The 21649-nt window shown below is 56.4% G+C and overlaps 2 protein-coding genes across 6 annotated transcripts; both read left to right on the forward strand.

Annotated features, from left to right (window-relative positions):
- Positions 1-322: 322 nt before the first annotated feature.
- CHST3 (carbohydrate sulfotransferase 3) lies at positions 323-8797 on the forward strand. 4 transcript variants are annotated; one of them, XM_039696289.1, is made up of 3 exons: positions 323-426; positions 6201-6405; positions 6552-8797. In XM_039696289.1, the coding sequence occupies exons 2-3, from the start codon at positions 6269-6271 to the stop codon at positions 7780-7782; spliced, it is 1368 nt and encodes a 455-aa protein (XP_039552223.1). In that variant the 5' UTR covers positions 323-426; positions 6201-6268; the 3' UTR covers positions 7783-8797. The 4 variants fall into 4 exon arrangements, with proteins under 4 accessions (XP_039552223.1, XP_039552224.1, XP_039552225.1 ...); XM_039696290.1 differs by lacking the exon at positions 323-426 and adding an exon at positions 5649-5915; XM_039696291.1 differs by lacking the exon at positions 323-426 and adding an exon at positions 5649-5876.
- An 8169-nt stretch (positions 8798-16966) lies between these two features.
- Positions 16967-21525, forward strand: AIFM2 (apoptosis inducing factor mitochondria associated 2). 2 transcript variants are annotated; one of them, XM_039696200.1, is made up of 8 exons: positions 16967-17230; positions 18023-18138; positions 18800-18919; positions 19252-19344; positions 19614-19722; positions 19906-20058; positions 20377-20577; positions 21075-21525. In XM_039696200.1, exons 1-8 carry the CDS (start codon positions 17056-17058, stop codon positions 21227-21229), a joined length of 1122 nt encoding a protein of 373 aa, XP_039552134.1. In that variant the 5' UTR covers positions 16967-17055; the 3' UTR covers positions 21230-21525. The 2 variants fall into 2 exon arrangements, with proteins under 2 accessions (XP_039552134.1, XP_039552135.1); XM_039696201.1 differs by lacking the exon at positions 16967-17230 and adding an exon at positions 17541-17941.
- The last annotated feature ends 124 nt before the right edge of the window (positions 21526-21649 follow it).

Below are 21649 nucleotides of genomic sequence, written 5' to 3' on the forward strand. Positions count from 1 at the left end.
AGCCTGCTTTGGACAGGAAGCCCACAGCCCAAATCACCCCGTGGTGCCGGGGAGGGGACTCACCTTGGCCCAGAGGGGACAATTTCGCGGCGTGTCTATGGGCTCCCAGGACTCCACTTCCCCCCTTTCCCCACCCTGGCGGCCCCTTCCAGCGATCCCGAGGCGGGGGCCGGCAGCTCCCGGGCTGGGGGCAGCGGGGGCTTGGCCCGGGGACCCTGCCCGGCCCCGCCCCGGGACCGCTCCCCCCGCCGCTGCCCCGGCAGGGAGGAAGGAAGGAAGGAAGGAGGGAGGGAGGGAAGAGGGGAGGGAGGGAATCAGGGAGGGAGAGAGGGAGGGAGGGAGGATGACAGCACCGTGAAGAAAAGCAGGGGACCCGCTGCTCTCTCTCCTCCCGCACGGCAGGACCGGGCGAGCTCGCCCCGCCGGGTAGGTGCAGCGGGGCCGAGCCCGACGGGGCCGGGGGCCGGGAGCGGCGCGATGGGCAGCGGGAGCCCCGGGCCGAGGGGGAGGATGGCGGCGGGATCGGGTCTTTCCCGGCGCGGCGGGGACTTGCGGGAAGTTGGGCGTGCGAGGAGGGGCCGCGGCCCCGAGCTCGCCCCCCCAGCCCGGGCAGGGGGAGCGGGGCCGGCGGGGAGCCCGGGGCTCGGGGGCCGCATCCCCCCGCGGGGCGGCCCCGGGCTCCGCCGGCTCCTTTGTGCGCCCTCCGGCCTCGGCCGCTCCTTTGTCTCGGTGCGGGGCCCCCGCCGCCCGCTCCCGCAGCGGGGCAGCGCCGGCGGTGCCTCCCTTCCTCCGCTGCCTCCCTCCCCTCGGCGGACAGCCGGAGCCCAGCGCCCTGCTGCTGAAAGTCCTCCCAGCACATGACTGCTCAGCAGCTCTCCCCGTGCCTTTCTTTCGGGGAAAAGAAAAAAAAAAAAAAACTGGGGGGAAAAAAAAAATCAATGGAATAGGATCGAGCTCTGCAGCGGCAGCGCCGAGCGGAGCGCGTTTGGGGCGACAGAAGGAGACTTTGGAAAATGAGAGTTTCTCACAACCATCCCGGAGTTGCATCATCCGTCCTGTCAGCCCCTACCAGGGAGCACTGGAAAGTTGCTCGCACCCTTTCCCCTCCTGTCCCGGGGCCACCGGGGCACGCTGGCCCCGGGCCGGCTCCCGGCGCCCGGGAGACAGCGACGTTTCTGCCGGAGCTGGGGCTCTGACACCCTCACGGCCCCAGACGGGCCCTGGATGGCATGAGGGTACCCTGGGGGGAAAGGCCATCCCAGCAGAGTCCCCCCTCAGTGCCTGCCCGGATTTCAGCAGCTGCTCCCGGCCGCTTTGCGGAGAGCTGCCCACGCCCCGCTGCCCTTGCACCGAGCCTGGCTTTGGTGCCTGGAGGAGAGCGTCTCCTTTTCCACAGCCAACGATTTACATCGCTACACCAGGACAGGCATTTAACTGTGCAGTTTTTCCACATCTGCCATGTTGCTTCAGCAGCTCGATGTCACACTCCCAGTCTCCCTGTGCTGACTCGGGCACAGGTCACTGTCCCCTCGCCAACATCCCTTGCCACAGTCCCTTCTGCATGCCCGGAGCTCCAGGCGCCTGTCTCGGGCTGAAAGGCGAGCAGAGGCGGGCACAGAGAGCGCCCTATCCCTGCTTTAGGCTGGGTTTGGCCGAGGAGCTTCCCGGCGAGCGTGGAGCAGTGAGGGAAGGAGTGTGGGGCGGTGGGAGGGACCGCGGGCTCCGCGCCCCAAAGAAAGGGCTCATTGAAGCAGGGACGGGCATTTGCGGTTCCCAGCGCACAGCAGCCGGCATTGTGCCACCGGCGCCGAGAAAACGTCCTCTCGCCCGTCTTGGTGGTCTGCTCTGCAGCCCCCCTAGCTGCCCAGCAGCTCGGCGCCGTCAGTCTCTCACCTTTGCTGCAGGTGGTGCTGCAAACCCCACCCCAGCCGTGCCTGTGGCTGCCGGCGGGTTGGTTTCAAGGCTGAAGGTGTTTTAGCTGGGTCCTGCTCCAGATCCAGCTCCAGAGGCTGGCCCCTGCCTGATGCACGTGTTTTATCCCACATGTTTATCCCCATGCCCAGCACTGATGTCTCCGAGCCCCGTCGGGTGCACCAGGGGCAGGAGCAGCAGCTCTCCTCTCTGCTGGGTCAGGAGAAAACCCTTGGTGACTCTTTGGACACCACCAAGGCAAGGGAGAGAAAAGACCAGTCTGTCCTGGCCGTGAAGCCTGTGCTGGTCCTGTCACCAACATTACTGTGCCCTCACCAACCTCTGCACCCCTCCTGCACAGTGGTTTTTGGGACAGAAGAAACAAGGACAGCTCATCTGGGGCATCACAGAGAACAGGTGGGACAGTAAAGAGAGGACAGGGGACAACCTCATGCACCTGGAGTTTGAGAGCTCGTGCAATGAAAAGAAAGTTGTTCCAGTGGTGCCTGTTTGTACCACCACCGTTCCTGCTGCTGCTCCTGAGTGTAACCTCTGAGTCAGAAGCACTTTCCATTCCCAACTTTCTCCTCCAATGGGCAGTTTCCAGGCTTCAATTTGATGAGGATTGTGACTATTCTCAGCAACTTTATAAACATTGTAGGAAGTGACTTTTTTCCCCTCTTTTTTTTTAGCTTGACTAGACATGTTTTTAACCAAAAAATACCTGCCTGGACAGGCTCCTTAGCTGCGCTGCAGGGCAAACCGAAGCAGTGCTGTGCTTGTGCCATGCCTTGGAGGACAGCCAGGACCAGGATGAAAATTGCTGGGAGATGAAAGCAAAGTGGGAAGCTCTGGTGGCACGTTTCCCAAGGCCAGCCTTGGGAGGAAGCTGGGAGCGGAAATAGTTGAAAGAGTAAATACAGAGGGTTTTTTTTTCCCCAGGTTGCAGACAAAGAGCAGCATGGAGAGCAGATAAGCCCGTGCTCCTTATCTCTTTGCTGTTCTGCCCCTGTGTTCTGCTGATCCCAGTGTCTGATGGAAGTGTGATGAAGCAAAGGACCATGGAGGGAATTACTCAGTGCAGCAGCAGCTCCAGGGGCAGGGAGTTCAGCTGCAGGTCACTGTGGGCTTCCATGGAGGGATGCATGGGAGTGGAGGGGGGCTGGATGGTCGGAAGGATCTCAGACAGGGAGGGAGCTCTTGCACGTGGGTGTTTCTTTGCCTTTCTGTGTCCAGAGCTCAGTTGTTGCCTGTTGAGTCACCAGAGGAAAATGTGACTTCATCCAGTCTCACCTCCAGCTGGCTGCTCCTGGCAGCCACAGGCATCTTTCTTTCCTGGATCTCACCTGGTGGGGGTTCAGGGCAGCCAGAGAGGGGGAAGGAGAGACCCCAGGCTTCGTGTAAGACCTTTCCTTTCCCAATACAGAGCTCAAAACCCCTGCTCTGCTCTTCTGGTCAGACAGTCCTGTGGAATGCCCTCCAGAAGGGTGACAGGAGCATCCCTTCCCTCCTTCCTCTCACAGGGCCTCTGCTCTTCTCATCCCACCTGCACCATCCATCCCACAAAAAACTTGCTCCAGCAGACTGGAATGATTTGGTGTCTCCATTACTGTCCAAGGCCTTCCTTCTTGCTGTGGCAAGGTTAACATAACTTGCTGGTAGTGGAGGATCCCACCTGGGCAGATTTGCATGGGAACAAAATCCCCAACATTGCCCCAAAAAAGCTCCTTTTCTGGCTTTAACTCATCTGGGAAATCCATGAATCTCTGCAATGCGAATTGCAGCCAACCCTGCTGAATTGAAAAGTACTTCCAGCCTGAGGGATAGGAAAAAGCAGGGAGCAGCATCTGAGCTGTGGGTGCTGCCATCCACGGCATCTCAGTTTAGCATTCCTGGAAATTATTCCTCTTTGCTTTGGGATGTGGAGAGCAAGAGGACACTGCCATCTCCAAGGATGATGTCCATCCATCTGTCTGCTCACACAGGTGCACTCCCCAGGAGCAGGCACTGGCAGGGCACCCTGGGGCGGCAGCAGCAGCATCCTGACAGTTCTCCTGATCCATCCCACCCCAGCAGAGCCCTGCAGGGGAACGTGCCGGGGACACAGAGCCCCTCTGTTCCCCTCACAAAGGGGCGCTTGTGGCTTGTGCGGTGCCCCGGCCGGGCTGCGCCGCGCGGGCCCCGGCAGGGAAGAGCTTTGGGGTGCCAGGCAGCCTCACCAGGTGACCCGCGTGTCCCCAGCCCCACCGCTCAGCCCTGCCGGGGCCCCGCGGGTCCCGGGCGGGATTTGCAGCCGGTTGTTTGTTTAGTGATTGATGTCTGCCCCGGGGCTGTGGATGAGGGGTTTGCCAGCGCTGCCGGACATGGTTCTCTAGGTCACCCCTGTGAGTAATTCCCGGTCTGTGGCTCATTTGTGGTCAGGCAGCTGGGGGCATCAGAGGGGGAAAACCCGGGGCTGGCTTTGCCCGGGGGTTTGTCTGAGGAAGCGGCTGATGCCATCCCCTGCGCGTGGGGACTGTCCCCAGCCCCAGGCGAGGGCAGGGATGCAGATCACCGCCCCCTGGGATGCCGTGACTCTGACTCTGTGCGGCCACACACCGAGGTCTCAATGTATTCGATTTTTTTCTCTCGGTTGCTCAAATACTCCGACAAATCCTGTCATCGAGGGAGCACGACCGAGGAGGGGGGATATGAGGGGTGGCTGGTGAAAGGCACCTGCCCTGGCTGCTGGCCTGTCCCCTAGGAGCAGCGTGATGACAAACTAAACTAACAGGGCTGTTAAAAGCACACACAAGCACACACATGCACGCACACACGTGTGCCGGGGATCTCGGTGCCACTTGCTGAAAGGGGGGAGCTGGGGGACCACTGTGGGAGGGCTCTGGGGCTGCCAGCGCTCTCCAGAATCTCTGCATCCCACTAAATCCTGAGTTTCCTGGGTGCGTGGGTGTGGATGTCTCTTTTTAGAAGGTTTTGCTGGAAAGGAGATGGCTGGAAGCCAAGCCTCGGGAGCTGAGTGCTTTGCTCAAGATGGGAAATTCCTCTCACACAGACAGGACCAGGAACCGGACAGGCTGGGGTGCTGCCCTGCGCACGGGACACATCCCACCCCTCCTGCCCATGCTCCCTCCTTCCCAGCCGGAGGGGCATTCAGAAGCAACGCTAAAAAAATGCACATTTTGGCCGAGCACCACGCGGAAGGGGTTGCGACGTGACGCAGTGCCTGGCAGGGCTTCCCCACTCCACGCTCTGCCGGGGGCTGCAGATGCCGAGGCTTGGCCAGGGCATCTCCCCTCCAGCAAACCCCGGGGCCCCCCAGAAGGATGGGGCTCTGCCTGGCTCTGCTCCCTCACCCCAAAAGCAGGGCTGGGACGGGCTGTCGGGGTCGCGCTGGTGGAGCCCAGCCAAGGCTGAATAGACTTTCCCTGAGTCACCAAAAGTCTGGCCAAGAGACGGGGACGAGCGAACGCCCTCACCCCGGGCAGGTGCCAGCAAGGCCCGGGGGTGTCAATCTGCACACCGGGACCTGCCCCAGAGCCCGAAACAGCAGCTGTGGCACCCAAAATCTCCAGCTGGGTGTGGGTTTGGTGCGACTCAGAGCGGTTTCCAGCAACACCCCGACTCGGCTGGGGGCGGGCCTTTTCTGCTGGGCGGGGGTGCCAAGTCTCCTGGCTTTGCATCCCACACCAAGCAGCTGCTGCATTATTTGGGTTTTTGTTTTTTTTTTTTCCTTTTTTGGCAAAAGCCTCCCCTGGAGCATTCTACTCCCGGAGGGGGACTGGCAGCAGCAGTGTTTTCCGGCCCGCCGTTGTTCCTGAAAACTCTCTGGGTTTCATTTTCGAGGCTCAGCAGCTGCTGCTGCCATGCTGGGGGAAGGCGGAAGCTGCTCGGCCCCACACTGGGGCCCTACAGTGGAGCCTCCAAGCCTCCCCTTTCCAGAGGTTGGGAGCCACAATGTGCCGAAGGTCCGGATGATCCATGGGCTGCCTCGCTGGCAGCAGCAGGTTTTTGCCAGCGGGAAGCAGGCAGCTGTCGGGTGCCAGGCCTGGGCTGGGTTTCAGGGTGGGCAGGGGCGGCTGGTGGAAGCGTAGGAAGGGGTCTTGTTGGGCAGATCTATTTTGGGAAGGAGGAGGAGCAGCCAGTGGGGCATTCAGGCAGCTGCTCCTCGGGGGTGGGATGGAGCAGCAGGGAGGAGCTTCCACTTTTTTACTGCTCTCGTCCAGCCTTTGTCAGCCTCTGACCCTGCCTGCAGGGAACCGTCGCCATGCTGAGCCTTCTTCTCCCCACAGGCAGGGCTGGCAAGGCCCTAGCCCACGACACCTTCCCGGCGTGCAGGAGGGACCCGTGCGTGTTCCCCATGGAGATCCGACGCGCTTTGCCCACGGATATGCGGGAGCTGCTGCACTGCTTGAAGATGAAGAGCAAGTACGCCGTCCTGCTGGTCTTCGTCATCAGCCTCGTCATCATCGAGAAGGAGAACAACTTCATCTCCAGGTAGGCAGTGGGCATCTGAGCCAGCCCAAGGTCTGCAGCCCCTCTCCCCCCATCCTGAGCTCCTTTGCAGCAGGAGCCCCCCAAGTCCCCCGCTGGGATGCAGGGTGGTTCCACTGGCCTCCAGGCTGGGCTGGGTCTCCCCACAGGGTGTCGGACAAGCTGAAGCAGTCCCCGCAAGCACTGGCAGAGGCCAACAGCACAGAGGCCAGCCCAGCACCGGCCAAGAATGGCTCGCTGGCCTCGCTGCAGGAGCTGGACGCTGCCTTCTCCCAGCTGAGGTCCCACCTGTACAACATCACCCTGCAGCTGGCAGCTGATGGGGACGCGGGGCCACGGCGGCACGTCCTGCTGATGGCCACCACCCGCACTGGCTCCTCCTTCGTCGGAGAGTTCTTCAACCAGCAGGGCAGCATCTTCTACCTCTTCGAGCCCCTCTGGCACGTCGAGAAGACGGTGACCTTCCTGCCGGGGGGAGCCAGCGCTGTGGGCTCAGCCTTGGTTTACCGAGATGTCCTCAAGCAGCTCCTCCTCTGCGACCTCTACATCCTAGAGAACTTCATCTCGCCGGTTCCCGAGGGCCATCTGACGCCCTTCTTGTTTCGGCGGGGCTCCAGCCACTCGCTGTGCGAGGAGCCTGTCTGCACGCCCAGCACCAAGAAGGTCTTTGAGAAGTACTACTGCAAGAACCGCCGCTGCGGCCCGCTTAACATCACGCTGGCGGCCGAGGCGTGCCGGCGCAAGCAGCACGTGGCCCTGAAGACGGTGCGCATCCGGCAGCTGGAGTTCCTGCAGCCGCTGGTGGAGGACCCTCGGCTGGACCTGCGCATCATCCAGCTGGTGCGGGACCCCCGCGCCGTCCTGGCCTCGCGCATGGTGGCCTTCTCAGGCAAGTACGAGACCTGGAAGAAGTGGGCGTCCGAAGGGGAGGCCCCGCTGCACGAGGAGGAGGTGCAGCGGCTGCGGGGCAACTGCGAGAGCATCCGCGTGTCGGCGGAGCTGGGGCTGCGGCGGCCGGGCTGGCTGCGGGGCCGCTACATGCTGGTGCGCTACGAGGACGTGGCGCGGGCGCCGCTGCAGAAGGCGCGGGAGATGTTCCGCTTCGCCGGGCTGCCCCTCACCCGCCAGGTGGAGGAGTGGATCGGCAGAAACACGCAGGCTCCCCCCGACGGCAACGGCGTCTACTCCACGTGCAAGAACTCCTCGGAGCAGTTCGACAAGTGGCGGTTCAGCATGCCCTTCAAGCTGGCGCAGGTGGTGCAGGACGCCTGCGCCCCAGCCATGCAGCTCTTTGGCTACAAGCTGGCCAGCAGCCCTGCAGCGCTGGCCAACCGCTCCTTCAGCCTGCTGGAGGAGGCACAGCCCGCCTGGGTCACGTAGTGGCGCGGGGCCGCGGCGGCGGGGCGGAACGAGGGGCTGCGGCCGTGCTCCCGGCCGGCCCGGAGACCACCTGGGGGTCCCTGCTCCCAAAAATGCTCCTCGCTGCTGCCAGATGGCAGCCCCAGGAGCCGGAGCGTCTTGGCAGAGCTGGCCCCGGGGTCCTGCAGAGCCTGAATTATACAATTTCCCTGGGAATGGGGAATTGTAAGGGTGAGGGGCGGTGGGGTCGGCAACAGGGCCACCTCCCCAGCTCAGGAGCTGCACTGAGGAAGAGGAGGGTGATGGCAAGCAGAGGGGCACAGGACCAAGCACCTCTGGCTTGCTGCCCCCCATGCCAGCTGGGACGGGGCAAGGACAAAATTCCTGTGGTGCCAGCAAGCGCCCAGAGACCTTCTTGGTTTAGTGCCTTCATACAGCAGCAGAGACTGGAAACTGCCCACAGAGCCCTGGACGGCACTTGGGCTACAACAAAATGAGGTGACTATGGTTTGGTGCTCTTCAGACTTGGTTTTGGAGGTTTGGGTTTATTTCCTTTTTTCCCTGTGTATTTGCATACCAGGTGAATTTATTTATTTATTATGTGAACAGGAGGGGGAGGCTGGTCAAGGAGCTAAGCCCCAAAAATCAGAGCAGCACAACATACCACAAAGGGGGACACCCAGAACAGAGGTCATATTTTAGCTGGACACCACCACGTGTCCTTCTGTATGATTTTGGGAGGGCCCCCGGGGTCTGACGGGCTGTAACCCCCCCCCAACCCCCATGCAGCACCAACTGGGAACTTCAGCGGTGCTGAAAGACGGTCAGATTTGTCTGAGTAAAAACAAAGCCACCAGCACAGAGTCCAAAGCATCTCCTGTCTCCTTAGTATTGGTGTTAACAGCACTGATGGGTGGCCAAACCTGGTAGAGGCCCAGGGAGTTTCAGGGTGTTTGCCGTTTGCAGATGTTGACCCAGTGCCGAGCTGCCCCCTCCAATTCACATTTCATTCATTAAAATGCCTATTTTTAGCCCTCTTTGTAGCTCTTTCTTTTTCTCCCCCGGGTATTTTTGGATTATGGCAGCCACCCGAGGGAGAAGTCGAGCAATTTGGTGGAGAGTGGTTGTCTCCACCTCGGGCTTGCCAGCGAGCCCTGAGGGGTCCCAGCAGCCGCATGTCCCCTTCTCCCCAGCTAGAGCTGTTGGCCAAAAGCAAAAATAAATAAATGAAAGGAGGCGGCAGCCGGCCACAGCTGGGCTGCGCTGTGCCGGCCGGGAGGAACGTGCTGGGGCTCCAGCACAGGGCTGAGCTCACAAAAGCCGCGTTTTCGACCCAAGAGGGAGAACAGAGGAGGCATTGAGGAGCGCGGGGCCGGCCGGCGGGGAGCAGCAGCCCCGGAGCCCCGGGCAGCCATCCGCCCGCCCGCCCCGCCTGAGGAGGGTTTCCGAGCAGGGCCGGGCAGCACCAGGCTTCAAGGTGTGATTTCGGAGTGCTCGGTGCCAGCTGGGTAGGGAAAGGACACAAAAGTGGAGGGTTTTGGCATACCCTCATCGCTCACAGGCGATGGAGAGAGTCGGCTTCCTCCCCGCCTCACACGCAGCTCTCGGCATCACAAGCAGCCCTGGGGCTGCCGAGTGAATCGGGTTTTGTTTGGAGGCTTCCTGCTGGGAAAGCAGCAGGGTCACTGAGGTCAGATGGATATTCCGCAGCTGCGCGCTGGGAAAAGCCCACAGAGCTCAGCCAGCATGAGGGGGAACGCAGGGTCCTGGTAAATGTCTCTGGAAAAGCACCATTCGGTTGGCTTTTGTAGAGAAAATAATTTTAGGGTAATTGTGAAACAGCATGAGGGGTGAGTAGCTACTGAGCTGCCACAGTCAAAGAGGGGACACTGGAGAGTGGCCAGCATCCCCCTCCATCCCACAGCAGGTGGAGGTGCTTTGGGGTTTGGAGAGCCGGGTCCAGGGGGCAAGGACAGGCAAATCCAGGAGCAAGGAAAACAAGCGGCAAGGGAAGTGGGAGCTGGGCTGAGCCGAGGCCAGAGAGCAGAACAGATAAGAACAGAATCGCTAGGTTGGAAGAGACCTCCAAGATCATCAAGTCCAACCCAGCTCCAACACCTCAACTAAACCATGGCACTGATGCCATATCCAGGCTTTCTTTAAACACATCCAGGGATGGTGACTCCACCACATCCCTGGGCAGACCATTCCAGACCTTTATCACCCTTTGCATGAAAAACCTTTTCCTAATATCCAACCTATACTTCCCTTGGTGCAGCTTACGACTGTGTCTCCTGGTTCTGTCAGTGCTGTCTGGAGAAGAGCCCAACCCCACCTGACCACAGCCACCTTTCAGGAGCTGCAGAGAGTGATAAGGTCACCCCTGAGTCTCCTTTTCTCCAGGCTGAGCACCCCCAGCTCCCTCAGTGGTTCCTCTCAGGGTTTGTGTTCCCAGCCCCTCTCCAGCCCCGTTGCCTCCTCTGGATGCGCTCCAGCGCCTCAACGTCCTTCCCAAACTGAAGGGCCAGAGCTGGACACAGCACTCCAGGTGTGGCCTCACCAGTGCCAGCTACAGAGGCAGAATGATCTGCTCCTGCTGGCCACACCATTCCAGAGGGAATGGTGACAGCCACCCGTTCTTACCTGCGCTGCCTCCGCCCCGGCCGGCTCCAGCCCACACTGCTAGCCAAGCATAAGCAATTGTTCCTGGACAGCCTCCAGCTTCCCGTCAAAACCATCACAGGACAGAGAGAAAACATGCCCCCGACCCGCGCAGATTTCCGCGGGGCTAATTGCTCCCATTAAAGCCAGGGCTCCAGGCGCATCAGGAAGCCGCAGGGGACACGGCTCCTTCGAGGCTGGAGCAGCTGAATTCCCCCTGAGCTGCTGGGGGGAGGTTTGTCCCCCCACAAGAGGGGCCTCCTGCTCAGTCTGCTCTGGCTGCTGCCTGCCTCTTTCCATAGAGGATAAAAGGCATGGATTTGGGAGGGAAAGAACAGATTGGGAAGGTCATAGTAAGACAGTGCCGTAGAGCAAGGACATACCTGCATCCAGACAGACCATGCAGGAAGGACACAACAGGAGCTGCAATGGATGCAGGCTCACCCTTTCTCATAGACACCAATGCAAAAAAGAAAGATTAATTTCAATCCTCTTGTCAAAAGATCTAAGCTTTCTGAAATAAAGCAGTACTAAAGCTTGGTTTAAAATAAGGAAATCAAACAACCCCCACCTGCAGCTGTAGTGCCTCCAGGCTTACCTCCAAGCCTGCTGCAGCTGTGCTTTGCAGGGAATTCAGGAGCATTGGGGTGATGCTAATTATCACCAGAGACCTTTTCCATAACAGCCCGGAAGAGTGAGGGACATCTGTCCTGTGGAACAGGGCCACCAGCCAAAACTGCTTCTCCTTGGGGTCATTGCAGGTGACACAAGATGACGTAGCACCAGTGAGAGCTTTAACAAATGATGGATGTTCCCCTCTAAACGGGATCTTTCTGGAAAATTATTCCCTCCCACTAATCCGGAGTTGACTTTGGATAGCAGGTACATCCTGCTGTTTCTCTGCTTCCCTCTCAGAGCCCTCAGAGCTGCCTGGGCCATGCTGGCGTGGCTGGGCTTGCTGTGGAGAGGCAGTTCTTGAGGCAGAACCTGCTGGTAAGCCAAGGTGGCCAAGTCTCTGAAGTGCCACCTTAGATGCCCTGCAGTTTAACACCCAGGTGGCCCTGCTGGGCCATGAAGCCAAGCCACCAGGCAGGTCCATAGAAATCCATAAAAAGGCCTTTTTCCAGCCTGGCATGAGGTTTCTCTCAAACAAGAGAAGTGGTGGCTGCTGTGCTGGCTGTCCTGACCTCCCATACCCTTCTCCTCACTTGTTCCAGCTCCATTTAATGGGATCGGATGAGCTAATCCCCCATGTCTCCTCACAGCCCTATTGGAGAGGATTTCTGCCTGATTTCTGAAGGAAATCCATCACACCATCAATGCCCTCACCCAGCCCCACTGCCTTCTGCTGGAGGCTGGATCAACCCTTTCCTCCTCTCCGTCGTGGGGCTTGGTGTGGTCCTTTCAGGAAGCTGCCCATGGATACAGCTGCACCATCCAAACATCCAAACACCAGGTCAGTGAGGAGATCCACGGCCCAACGAGGGACCCCCAAGGGCTGTAGCACATGTGGATATTTCAGCATTAAATGACAACCTTGTTTTCTGTTGTGTTTTTCTAAGAGACTGCATGCCTGACCAGACTGCATTTCTTGGTCAGCATCCCATATTTATCCTGTAATTACACCTTTGGACAAAGGCTGCCTGTCTGTGAGGCCCATTTTTTCAGGACACAGTTTTATTCTATGCTCTGCTTTCACTGTAATGAAATCTGGGGGGCAAGGGGAAGAAAACTCCCCACATCAGGAGTGAAAGCTGTTCTTTCTCAAAAGCTGCCCCAAGAGCAAAGGAGCTTGCACAAGCCCTCTCCCTTTTCCCAAAGAAAGCTCAGCCACTGACATCCTTTATGCTTCTCTACCACCCCACAGGGATTAATGCCACAAACCATGTTATCCCATAAAAGAGAGTTGCCACCACACTGTCAATCTCTGGGCTCCACTGCTGGAGGAGCCAGAGAATTTCCAAGGAGATCCCTGCAATCCTTATAGCCAGGCAGCTGACACAAATAAAGCTGATAAAGTTTCTTATAGGCACCTGCCTGGATCACATCACAATAAGGGATGAATTCCCACAAAATAGCATTCCTGTACAATTCCCAATGTCTGCTGCATTCTTGGCTCTGGAGGAGCAGGAAAGGTCTGCATGGCACAAAACCCCAAGGCAGTAGCAGGAGCTGTCTGAGCAGGAGTTTCCTCCAAGGGGAAGGACAGCCCTGCTTGGTCCCTGCTCAGCCCATGCCAGGAGCTGATGTGAGCCTGGGCACCCCCATTTCCCCAAAACCTGCCTTGGTTTGAGCCCAAATTTGTAGGTGGCAAAGGCAGGTGAGGTGAAGACTGTCACCACAGCACGCTGAGCCCGGCAAACTCATCCTGCAGGAAAAGAGGAGCTGGGCAGCACCTTGGCACAGAGCACACTGTGATCCCAGGAAAAAGGAGAAGAGCTTTGTGGCACAGCTCTGAGGTGGGATGGAGAGAGATCACAGCTCCCCGTGGCTCTTCTCATGGATACAAAGACCATTTAATTGCAGAGACCATTGCATTTCACCCTTGGGGTTTTCCCACCCTTTTCGCTGGGATCTGTGACCAATTTATGGGCTGGCATGTACAGAGATGCTGCCTATAAATACACATCACTGGTCCAGCCTGACCAAAACAGGGTGATTTTGATGCTGTTGTCCATGAGAAGCAGCTTGTCTTCTCATAGCACTGAAAAACTGGAAATGAAAAATGAGGTTTGTCACGGAGAGAATAAATGTAAGTGGAACCCTGTTGATTTCTGATAAAAGTAGATTTTTAAGTATAAGATATAAAATACCTAATGTTGATGCTTAAAAGCAGCCAGGAACTGACTGAATTGGTTTTTCCAGGTGATTCTTTGCCCTGAACTGACACAATTCCACCTTGGCTGAGCTCCTTGAGGCATGGGGGGTAACCAGCTCACCCAGGCAAAATGGGGAGCTGGGGAGCAAGGATGGACCAGGCATTTTGTCTAGAGCAACCCCTCATCCCTGGGAGACTGGAAATCCTCCTTTTCCTGAAGCAAAGCCTCCAGGGGCACAGCCAGAGAGCTGCAGCCACCCTGGTGCCACTGGGGCTGTCACAGGATGATGTGCAGGACGTGTCTGTGGGCAGAGGGAATGTGGTGTGTGAGGCTGCTGATACAGGAGAGGATTTGGGGTTTTGCAGACATGGCTGTGAGCCAGAAAAAGAGTCTCCAGCAACTCAGGCTTGGCAGAGGGCCAAGCCTGGCCCAGGTGGGAGAGCTGCTCCCTAGAGGAGGGTGAAGGGAGGAATGTTATCCCTCTATCAGCTTGTCTGGGTTATTGCAAAGTTAGGGAGGCCAAACTGCCCCGATGATCAGGGAGGGCAGGACAAAGATGCAGAGGCTAACAGGGATTTGGGCCAATGCAGAGCAGGGGCACTTGTGGCACCCTAAAGTCTCCCCACACAGCACTGTTGTACCCATCCATGGATTAATCATCCTCAGAGGGATGTCTCCTAGCTCTGGATGATGCTGGATTACACCTGACGAGGAGAGGACTCACAGACAGGCACATATACCCCTGCTGCCTGTCTCAGAGTGGCAAACTGGGGCAAGAGCATCTCACAGAGCCCCTTCCCTACACTTTTTCCCCCTGCCATCCTGCAGGGAGCATTTGGTCTGTGGGGCAGCTGGGAGGAAAAGGCCAGGGAGCCTGCAACAGAGCAGGACAGGGCAGGGCAGGGCAATCACTGCCCCAGGCCTGCCCACCCATCCCTGCCCCACCAACCACCAGCAGCAGAAAAACCTCTCTGAGGCTGATGAACTTTCACCACCTGTATGCACCCAGCTGGAGAATTATCATCCAAACATCCCATCTGCTAAACCTGAGCCCTGACCTGCCACTGAATGCTCCCACTGGCCTCAGCTTTGGGTATTCCGAGTTTCTTCCTGTTTGCCTGGGGTTGGGAGTGAGGTTTTTACAAAGGCCCCTTTTACCCTCCCTGTTTGCTCTGGGCACTCTTTTTGCCAGTGATCTTTCTTGCTTGTTGGTGCATCTCCAACTCACTGGCCCAGAAGATTTTTCCTCCTTTTTTTTGAAAGGTTGCTCTGATCTTCTGTTGTCCAACTGGGTTCACCTGAAGGTAGCCCTCATGTATACCTGGAGGGGGAAAACATCAGGTTGGACAGGGGAAATTTACAGAGTACTGCTGGAGTAATGGATATGCTGTAAAATACAGGAAAATGCCTGTCATGAAAAGCCCAAAACTGCCTCTGGAGCAGACAGAGCTGGGCACAAAGGAAGGGGGACAGGAATTTTACAAAGGCCCCTTTTACCCTCCCTGTTTGCTCTGGGCACTCTTTTTGCCAGTGATCTTTCTTGCTTGTTGGTGCATCTCCAACTCACTGGCCCAGAAGATTTTTCCTCCTTTTTTTTTGAAAGATTGCCCTGATCTTTTGTTGTCCAACTGGATTCACCTGAAGGTAGCCCTCATGTATACCTGGAGGGGGAAAACATCAGGTTGGACAGGGGAAATTTACAGAGTACTGCTGGAGTAATGGATATGCTGTAAAATACAGGAAAATGCCTGTCATGAAAAGCCCAAAACTGCCTCTGGAGCAGACAGAGCTGGGCACAAAGGTGCAAAGGAAGGGGGACAGGAAAGCAGCATTTGGAAAATGGCAACTCATCCTCAGCATCCTCATCTGCTGGGAAGGGGCCTTTGATCCAGCTTTGCTCCAGGAAGGTGAAACAACAAGGAAGTTGTACAGGTAAGGAGAACCTGCCCCTGGGATGGTTTCACACACAAGGGGTGCCAAGCAAGCCTGTCCACGTAATTTTGCAAAAGAGCTTAAACCAGATTCAAATTGCGGAGTTCATCCCTTTAGAAATGGAGGTGGGTTTGGGGTTTTTTACTATTTTTGCACTGAATTGTGCTTTCCCAAAGCCAGCCATTGCCAGGCTCTTCCAGCAGCCTTCTCACACAGGTACCATGCCAGTACCAGGAGAAAAGACAGAGACAGATCTGAAGCAGTTACCCTGGGCATATTTCCCAGCCTCTGGACATTCATAGCTCCCAGACCTCCTGGCCAGGACAGGTGTTTAGCAGCTCTGAAGGTTTATACCGCACAGATATCAAAACTGTCTCCTATTGAAAACGGTAGCATTTCCAGCTGAGTCCTGTGTAACAAACAGTACAACCTGCCCTGGGTGTATTTCAGCAGAGCCATGGCCTTTCCCAGCAAGGCTTTATTCCATTCCAGCTTTATTGTTGCCTGCTCCATCCCTCCCCTCCGAGCTCTCTTCCAGGCTGAAGAGCGCGGGGTGCAGGAACGTCCCGCACCCCTGCCACCCCTTTGTCACCCTCCTTCCCCAGTCCCGAGCCCCTCCTGTGGCCGAGGCAGGGATGCGCTGGACTGGGACACAGTGTCCCATGTCCCCACGGCCGAGCTGGCTGCACCCTCTGGCGGCAATCCTGGGTCCAGGCCCTGCTTTTCCCGGAAAATTCCTTCGTCGTCTGTCCCCCCCAAGGCTGGAGGGCGTTTTGCTGCGAGGGGGTTTTGGCACCGGGCTGTGTTTGGCTGAGGCAGGGCTGAGGAGCAGGGCGGGGGCAGCTCTGCCAGCTCACAGCACCGCAGTGTGTGCAGCAGCTATTTTTATCCATTTTTATCCACGGGGCCAGCAGCTATATTTATCCAGGATGCCACAGGAGCTGAAAGTCTTCGGGGCAACTTCCGTGCTGCGGAAGAACACGATCTGGGTGTCCTTTATAGTGCCCACCTCCTCCACCCCTACTCCCCTTCCCCTGGGCCCTTTGCCACCTCCTCGGCCCTTCTTTCTCTCTTTATGTCCCACTGTCTCCACCGTGCTGATGCTGAGCTCGTGTCCCTGCCCATGGTGGGGAGGTTGGAACCAGACGGCTTCTGAGATCTCATCCTGCCCAAACCTTTCCGTGATTTTGTGATCTTCTCTCTTGCACAGCCATCTGTGGGCTCCCTTTCCTGCTCCACTCAGAGCAGATACATGTTTTCTGTGTTTAAGCTGAACATCAGGAGGAATTTCCTTACAGAAAGGGTGATTAAACATTGGAATGGACTGCTCAGAGAGGTGGCGGATTCACCATTCCTGGAGGCGTTTGAGGAGAGACTGAGTTCGGCGGTCTGGTCGGCATGGTTTGCTCATAGGTTGGATTTGATGATCTCAGAGGTCTTTTCCTAATTGATTCTGTAATTTTGTAATCTTAAATTTCGCTCTCCAAAAGGCTGTTTTTTCGGGTGGAGTGGACCATCCCCCAGCCTGCAGCTATGTGAAGTTCAGAGCAGAGCTTTCCGTCCGTAAAACCCTCGGTCCCTTCTCGCCGGGGGTGGGGGGTATTAGGGAAGGTGAAGCGCTCTGCTCGCCTGGCAGGAGCCATCCCCTGCCCGCGGCTCTCCGGACCGGCAGCGCCGGGCTCTGCCAGCCCCGGGTGCCGGGCTGAGAGCTTAGCCAGCCCCGGGTGCCGGGCTCGGGGCTCTGCCAGCCCCGGGTGCCGGGCTCAGGGCTCCTGCAGCCCCGGGTGCCGGGCTGAGCGCCCAGGAGCCCGGCTCCGCCCGCGGCTCCGCCCGGGGAGGCCGAGCGCGGCCCGGCCCGGCCCCGCCGCAGCCGCCGCTCGCCATGGGCTCCCGCCTGTCCCTGGACGAGTCCGTGCGGGTCGTGGTGGTCGGGGGCGGCTTCGGAGGGATGGCGGCCGCCAGCCTGCTCAAGTCCTGGGCCGTCCCCTTCGTGCTGGTGGACATGAGAGATGCTTTCCATCACAACGTGGCCGCGCTCCGGGCCGCCGTGGAGAGCGGTAAGGGCTCGGGCAGCCCCCCGTGCCACCGGCATCGGGACGCGGGGAGCGGCGGGGAACGCGGGGCTCGCACCGCCTCCGCCCTGCCCTGGTGAAAGACGTGATGTTTTCCATCAGGAAAACAAATGCTTGGCACCGGGAGGACCCACAGCCCGTCTGTGGTTAAGCTAATTACACACCCACTGGGAAAACTGAGCAAAAACTGCTCAGACCATCTATCCTCCACCTCCCCCCCCCCTTTATTTTATTTTTTATTTCAAGAGTTCAAAAGGTGACTAAGCTAAAAGCAAGAGCAGCTGGAAGGGGTGAGTCAATGGCTTTCTGTACCTAGCCCTTGGAATTTGGAACAGCGGAGCAGCGAGGCCTGGATGATCAAACCCTGTCAGAGCTGCTCGGGCCTGTCTGGGCCAGCCCCATTCCTCCAGTCACTGGGGAACTCAGGGGTAAAGTACGTTCGAGGCTGGGAACAAACATCAAAAGGATAACAAAAGTTTGGTCTGAGGGGCACATGACATGAAAAAAGCCTCTGACACCCAGCCAGAAACCAACATTAATTGGTAAACCAGTACAGGAGATATGAGGAGCAGAGACAAAGCAATGCAGCCAAGAGTATCACCTGACCTGAGGCAAATCCTGGAGCTCCTTGCTGGGCAGATAACACCTAGCAAAAGCCCAGCCACAGTCCCAAATGCATGGCATGCTTTTGTCTGAGTAAGAACAGCGTGAGGGGAGAAGAGGGGGTGGTTAGCCTCCAGAGAAGGAGAGCTCTCCCATTGTCTCCTCTTCCCACAGGATTTGCCAAGAAGACTTTCATCTCCTACTCGGTCACCTTTGGGGACAGCTTCCGACAGGGCAAGGTCGTGGCCATAGACCCTGGGAGGCAACAAGTCGTGCTCAGTGATGGTGAGGTGGGTGTTGCCGTGACCTGGCTGCCTTGTGGGATCACCTGCTAGTGCAGGCAGCCAGCCTTCAGCAGGGTGTGTTCCATCCTCCTGCACAGCTTGGCATCCTTGCCTCCATGGCCCCATCCCTTCCAGCCGAGCTAAGTGGCCTTCAGCTGTGCTGGAATGTGGGTGTGCAGTAAATACCCAACCCCATCTCCTGCTCAGCTGAGCTTTTATTCTTAGAGCTGGATTTAGAGCTCAACAATTAAACCTGGGGCTCAGATCCTTATTTAACTGCAGGAAGAGCCAAGAGCAGCAGCATCAATCACTCTTTTCAGCCAGAGCATCTCACCTCTGTTCAAGAGAGAGTGAAGGAGAGAAGAAAGTCTCTGGAATCAGCTGTGACTGTCCAGCAAAAATATTCTCTGTAAATTTAGGTTAATTTCTTTAAAGCTCTCAACTCACCTGAATGGTGCTTAGCTCAGACCTTGAGGAACAGTTATTTGGTGTGACCTGGACCAGGTCTCTTCCTAAAGTCACTTTCTGACAGTGACAAATACTTTCCTGGTTACCAGCAAGGGATGGAGATGAGGGACTGAGTGACCAATACCTAGGAGGCAACCACTGCATTCTAGGCTCTGTTTTTAAGAGGTCTAATGTCCCATTCTACCTTCTGCCCTCCCAGGAGCTTCACTACTCCCATCTCATTATTGCAACAGGCAGTGATGGGCCATTCCCTGGGAAGTTCAACCAAGTCATTGACATGGGAAGTGCCATCCAGACCTATGAAGACATGGTTAAAGAGGTGAGGAATCAACTCTTAGGAAATGCTGCCTGCCTTTGTTCAGCCTCCCTGTCCCAGATACCACTGTGTAAGTCAGCTGTGTCTAAGAGAAAGGGACACAAGGAACAGCCAGGACAAGGAGCTCATCATAGCTTCTCTAGCAGAAGGGGTAAGCTGAAATGCTCAACAGTATTACAGGGCAGGCAGGAAGAGTTCACAGGGCACTCCTTTGTTGTTGCCTCTTAACGAGCTAAGAGGTTTATTGCTGTTGGGCAGAATGTTCATGGAGTGGCTGAAGGTGTCTGGCTTCCTGCCCTTTGCAGTTCTCTTGTAACACAGATTTTCTCTTGAAGATTGAGAAATCTCAGCGCATCCTGGTAGTGGGAGGTGGCGCAGCTGGAGTGGAGATGGCTGCCGAGATCAAAACAGAGTACCCGGACAAAGAGGTGGGAGGATCTTCAGCACAGTTAACTGCATCCTGCTTCTCATGCTGTTCCATGATGGTGCTGCTGGAGGCACCTGAGATGACTGCACACCTGCTTGCTGAGCCTGTAGCCAGCCACCAGCAAGGGCTGTGGCACTAGGTGTCCCTTCCTGGCTTGTTCTTGCAGGAACCAATTAGGGTGGAGGGAGGCCAGCTGTAGCTGCTCCCACCTTGCACGCAGTGAGTCCTGTTCTGTTCCTGTGTCCCCATTTGCTGTTTTGTCCCCAACAGGTCATCCTCATTCACTCAAAAACTGCACTGGCTGACGTGGAGCTGCTAGCCAGTGTCCGTCAGGTGGTGAAAGAGATTCTCCTCAGGAAAGGAGTCCGGCTGCTGTTAGGTGTGTCCTTAACGATGCCTCTGAACACCTACAAACTGCTCTTCCTTTAGCCAAAGCATCTTCTGGTGTCCTCTTTCTGACTTTTTTGGTTACACATGGCTCCCCTGAATTCCTGTTCCTCTGGGTTAGCTGGAAACCACAGCCTAGCAGAGGTTTGTGACCCAAGGCTCTCTGTTTTAACAGGTGAAAAGGTCAGCGACATAGAAAGCCTCAGGCCAAACCAGTTCCAGAAAGACACGGTAGTGAGGACAGAGAAGGGCACCGAGGTGGTTGTTGACATGGTGGTGCTGTGCACAGGGATAAAGATTAACTCTTCTGCATATGCTGCTGCATTTGGTAAGTGCAAAAAACCAAACCACAGGGTGGGGAGAAGCAGCAGTTCTTCAGTGTGTGGTGCCTGAGGGGCGTGAGGTGGGGAATGGACTGTGCACAACCTGCGGGGTGATTCTACTGAAATATCCAAGGATGATGCATTGCACGAGACTGCAGTGATTAACTACAGCAAGGCAAAATGCAGCTCTTCCCTGCCACATAGAAAAGAGGGTGAAAAACAGCCCCTCACTTCATGTCAATTACATCTGCAGCATTTTGGGGTCTCAGGCCACAACAAGCAACACAAAGCTGCTTCTAAAAACCTGCTGTTTGGCAAAACAGGTGACAAAATGGCAAGTAATGGTGCTTTGAAAGTTAACAAGCACCTCCAGCTGGAAGGCTACGAGAACATCTATGCCATTGGGGACTGTGCAGATCTCAAAGAGCCCAAGATGGCCTACCATGCTGGGCTGCATGCCAACATCGTGGTGACAAATATCATCAACAGCCTGACACAGAAGCCTCTCAAAACCTACGAGCCAGGTAAGGTCAGCTCCTAGCACCTGGCCTTAGGTGTTGGGCTGCTTTTCTGCAAGGAACAGCTGTCTTAATTCATGAGACTCTGAACTCACTGTGAAGGAACTCAAAATTGAGACAATGTCAGCTTGTAGCTCAGCTTCATATTAGTCCTTGCCAAAGACACGGTGTAGGTATTACCTGTGTCAGTGTACCATACATGTTCTTTCTTCACTAATGTCTTGATAAATCTACTGGTGGGAGTCTGCTATTCATGAAACTTATTTTCTTTTCTTAAAATTGCTCACTACCCAATTAAATTTCAGGAGTAAGATGGCTTCCCTTTTCCTTCTTTCTCCCCTTAAACTACAACAAACACAAACTGAACAATCTGGTCTCAAAAATCCAGCTGGGTAATGGGCACTGATGTAAACTTACCAGAACTATGCTGAATGCTGTTCCACATGGATGCAGGGGAGCTGGATAACAGCTGCTTCACTTACACCTCTACATCTTCTTTGCAGGGTCACTAACATTCCTGCTTTCCATGGGCAGGAATGATGGTGTGGGCCAGGTGAGTGGTTACTATGTGGGACGTCTCCTGGTGACCATTGCCAAGAGCCGGGATCTGTTTGTCTCCAAGAGCTGGAAGACCATGGGGCAGACAATGCCCTCTTGAGAGGGCACCAGGAACAATCCAGCAGCTGGAAGAGGGTGAGAGTGCACTTCTATTGCTTGGACTGATTGATTCTGTCCTCTGCAGCACCTCCTCAAGCCACCTGTCACTGTGACACATAAAAGGGGTGCCTGCTTTGCTGTGACGGGGAAGGAGGCACTTCCCAAATGAGCTGCACAGAAGTTGCCATGATAAAAACCAGGGAAGAAATGTTTATTTTACTCCCCCCACTGAGAGAGCTCTGGGCAACAAGCTTGGCTTACCTTGATTTGTAACAATAAACACTGTGCTTTTCAGAATCTCTGTGGTTTGTTTGTTATGTGGGCTGGGTTTTTTTCCCCTGGCTTTCTCTATTCTTGCTCTTCTAAGAAGGAGCTGTTTCTTACAGATCTGGCATCTGCTCTGCAGCTTGTAGGGAGAATG

The sequence above is a fragment of the Passer montanus genome, unplaced genomic scaffold, assembly GCF_014805655.1.
Source record: "Passer montanus isolate IOZ18808 unplaced genomic scaffold, ASM1480565v1 scaffold96, whole genome shotgun sequence".
NCBI classification, from domain to species: domain Eukaryota; kingdom Metazoa; phylum Chordata; class Aves; order Passeriformes; family Passeridae; genus Passer; species Passer montanus.

Bases quoted from the DNA above. Each gene is read 5' to 3' on its own strand.
- AIFM2 (XM_039696200.1), top strand. From the start codon at position 17,056: ATGGGCTCCCGCCTGTCCCTGGACGAGTCCGTGCGGGTCGTGGTGGTC. The intron at 19,345-19,613 runs GTGGGAGGATCT...TGTCCCCAACAG, and splicing joins CAGAGTACCCGGACAAAGAG to GTCATCCTCATTCACTCAAA. The intron at 20,059-20,376 runs GTAAGTGCAAAA...TTGGCAAAACAG, and splicing joins TGCATATGCTGCTGCATTTG to GTGACAAAATGGCAAGTAAT.
- CHST3 (XM_039696288.1), top strand. From the start codon at position 6,176: ATGCTGAGCCTTCTTCTCCCCACAGGCAGGGCTGGCAAGGCCCTAGCC. The intron at 6,406-6,551 runs GTAGGCAGTGGG...GTCTCCCCACAG, and splicing joins GAGAACAACTTCATCTCCAG to GGTGTCGGACAAGCTGAAGC.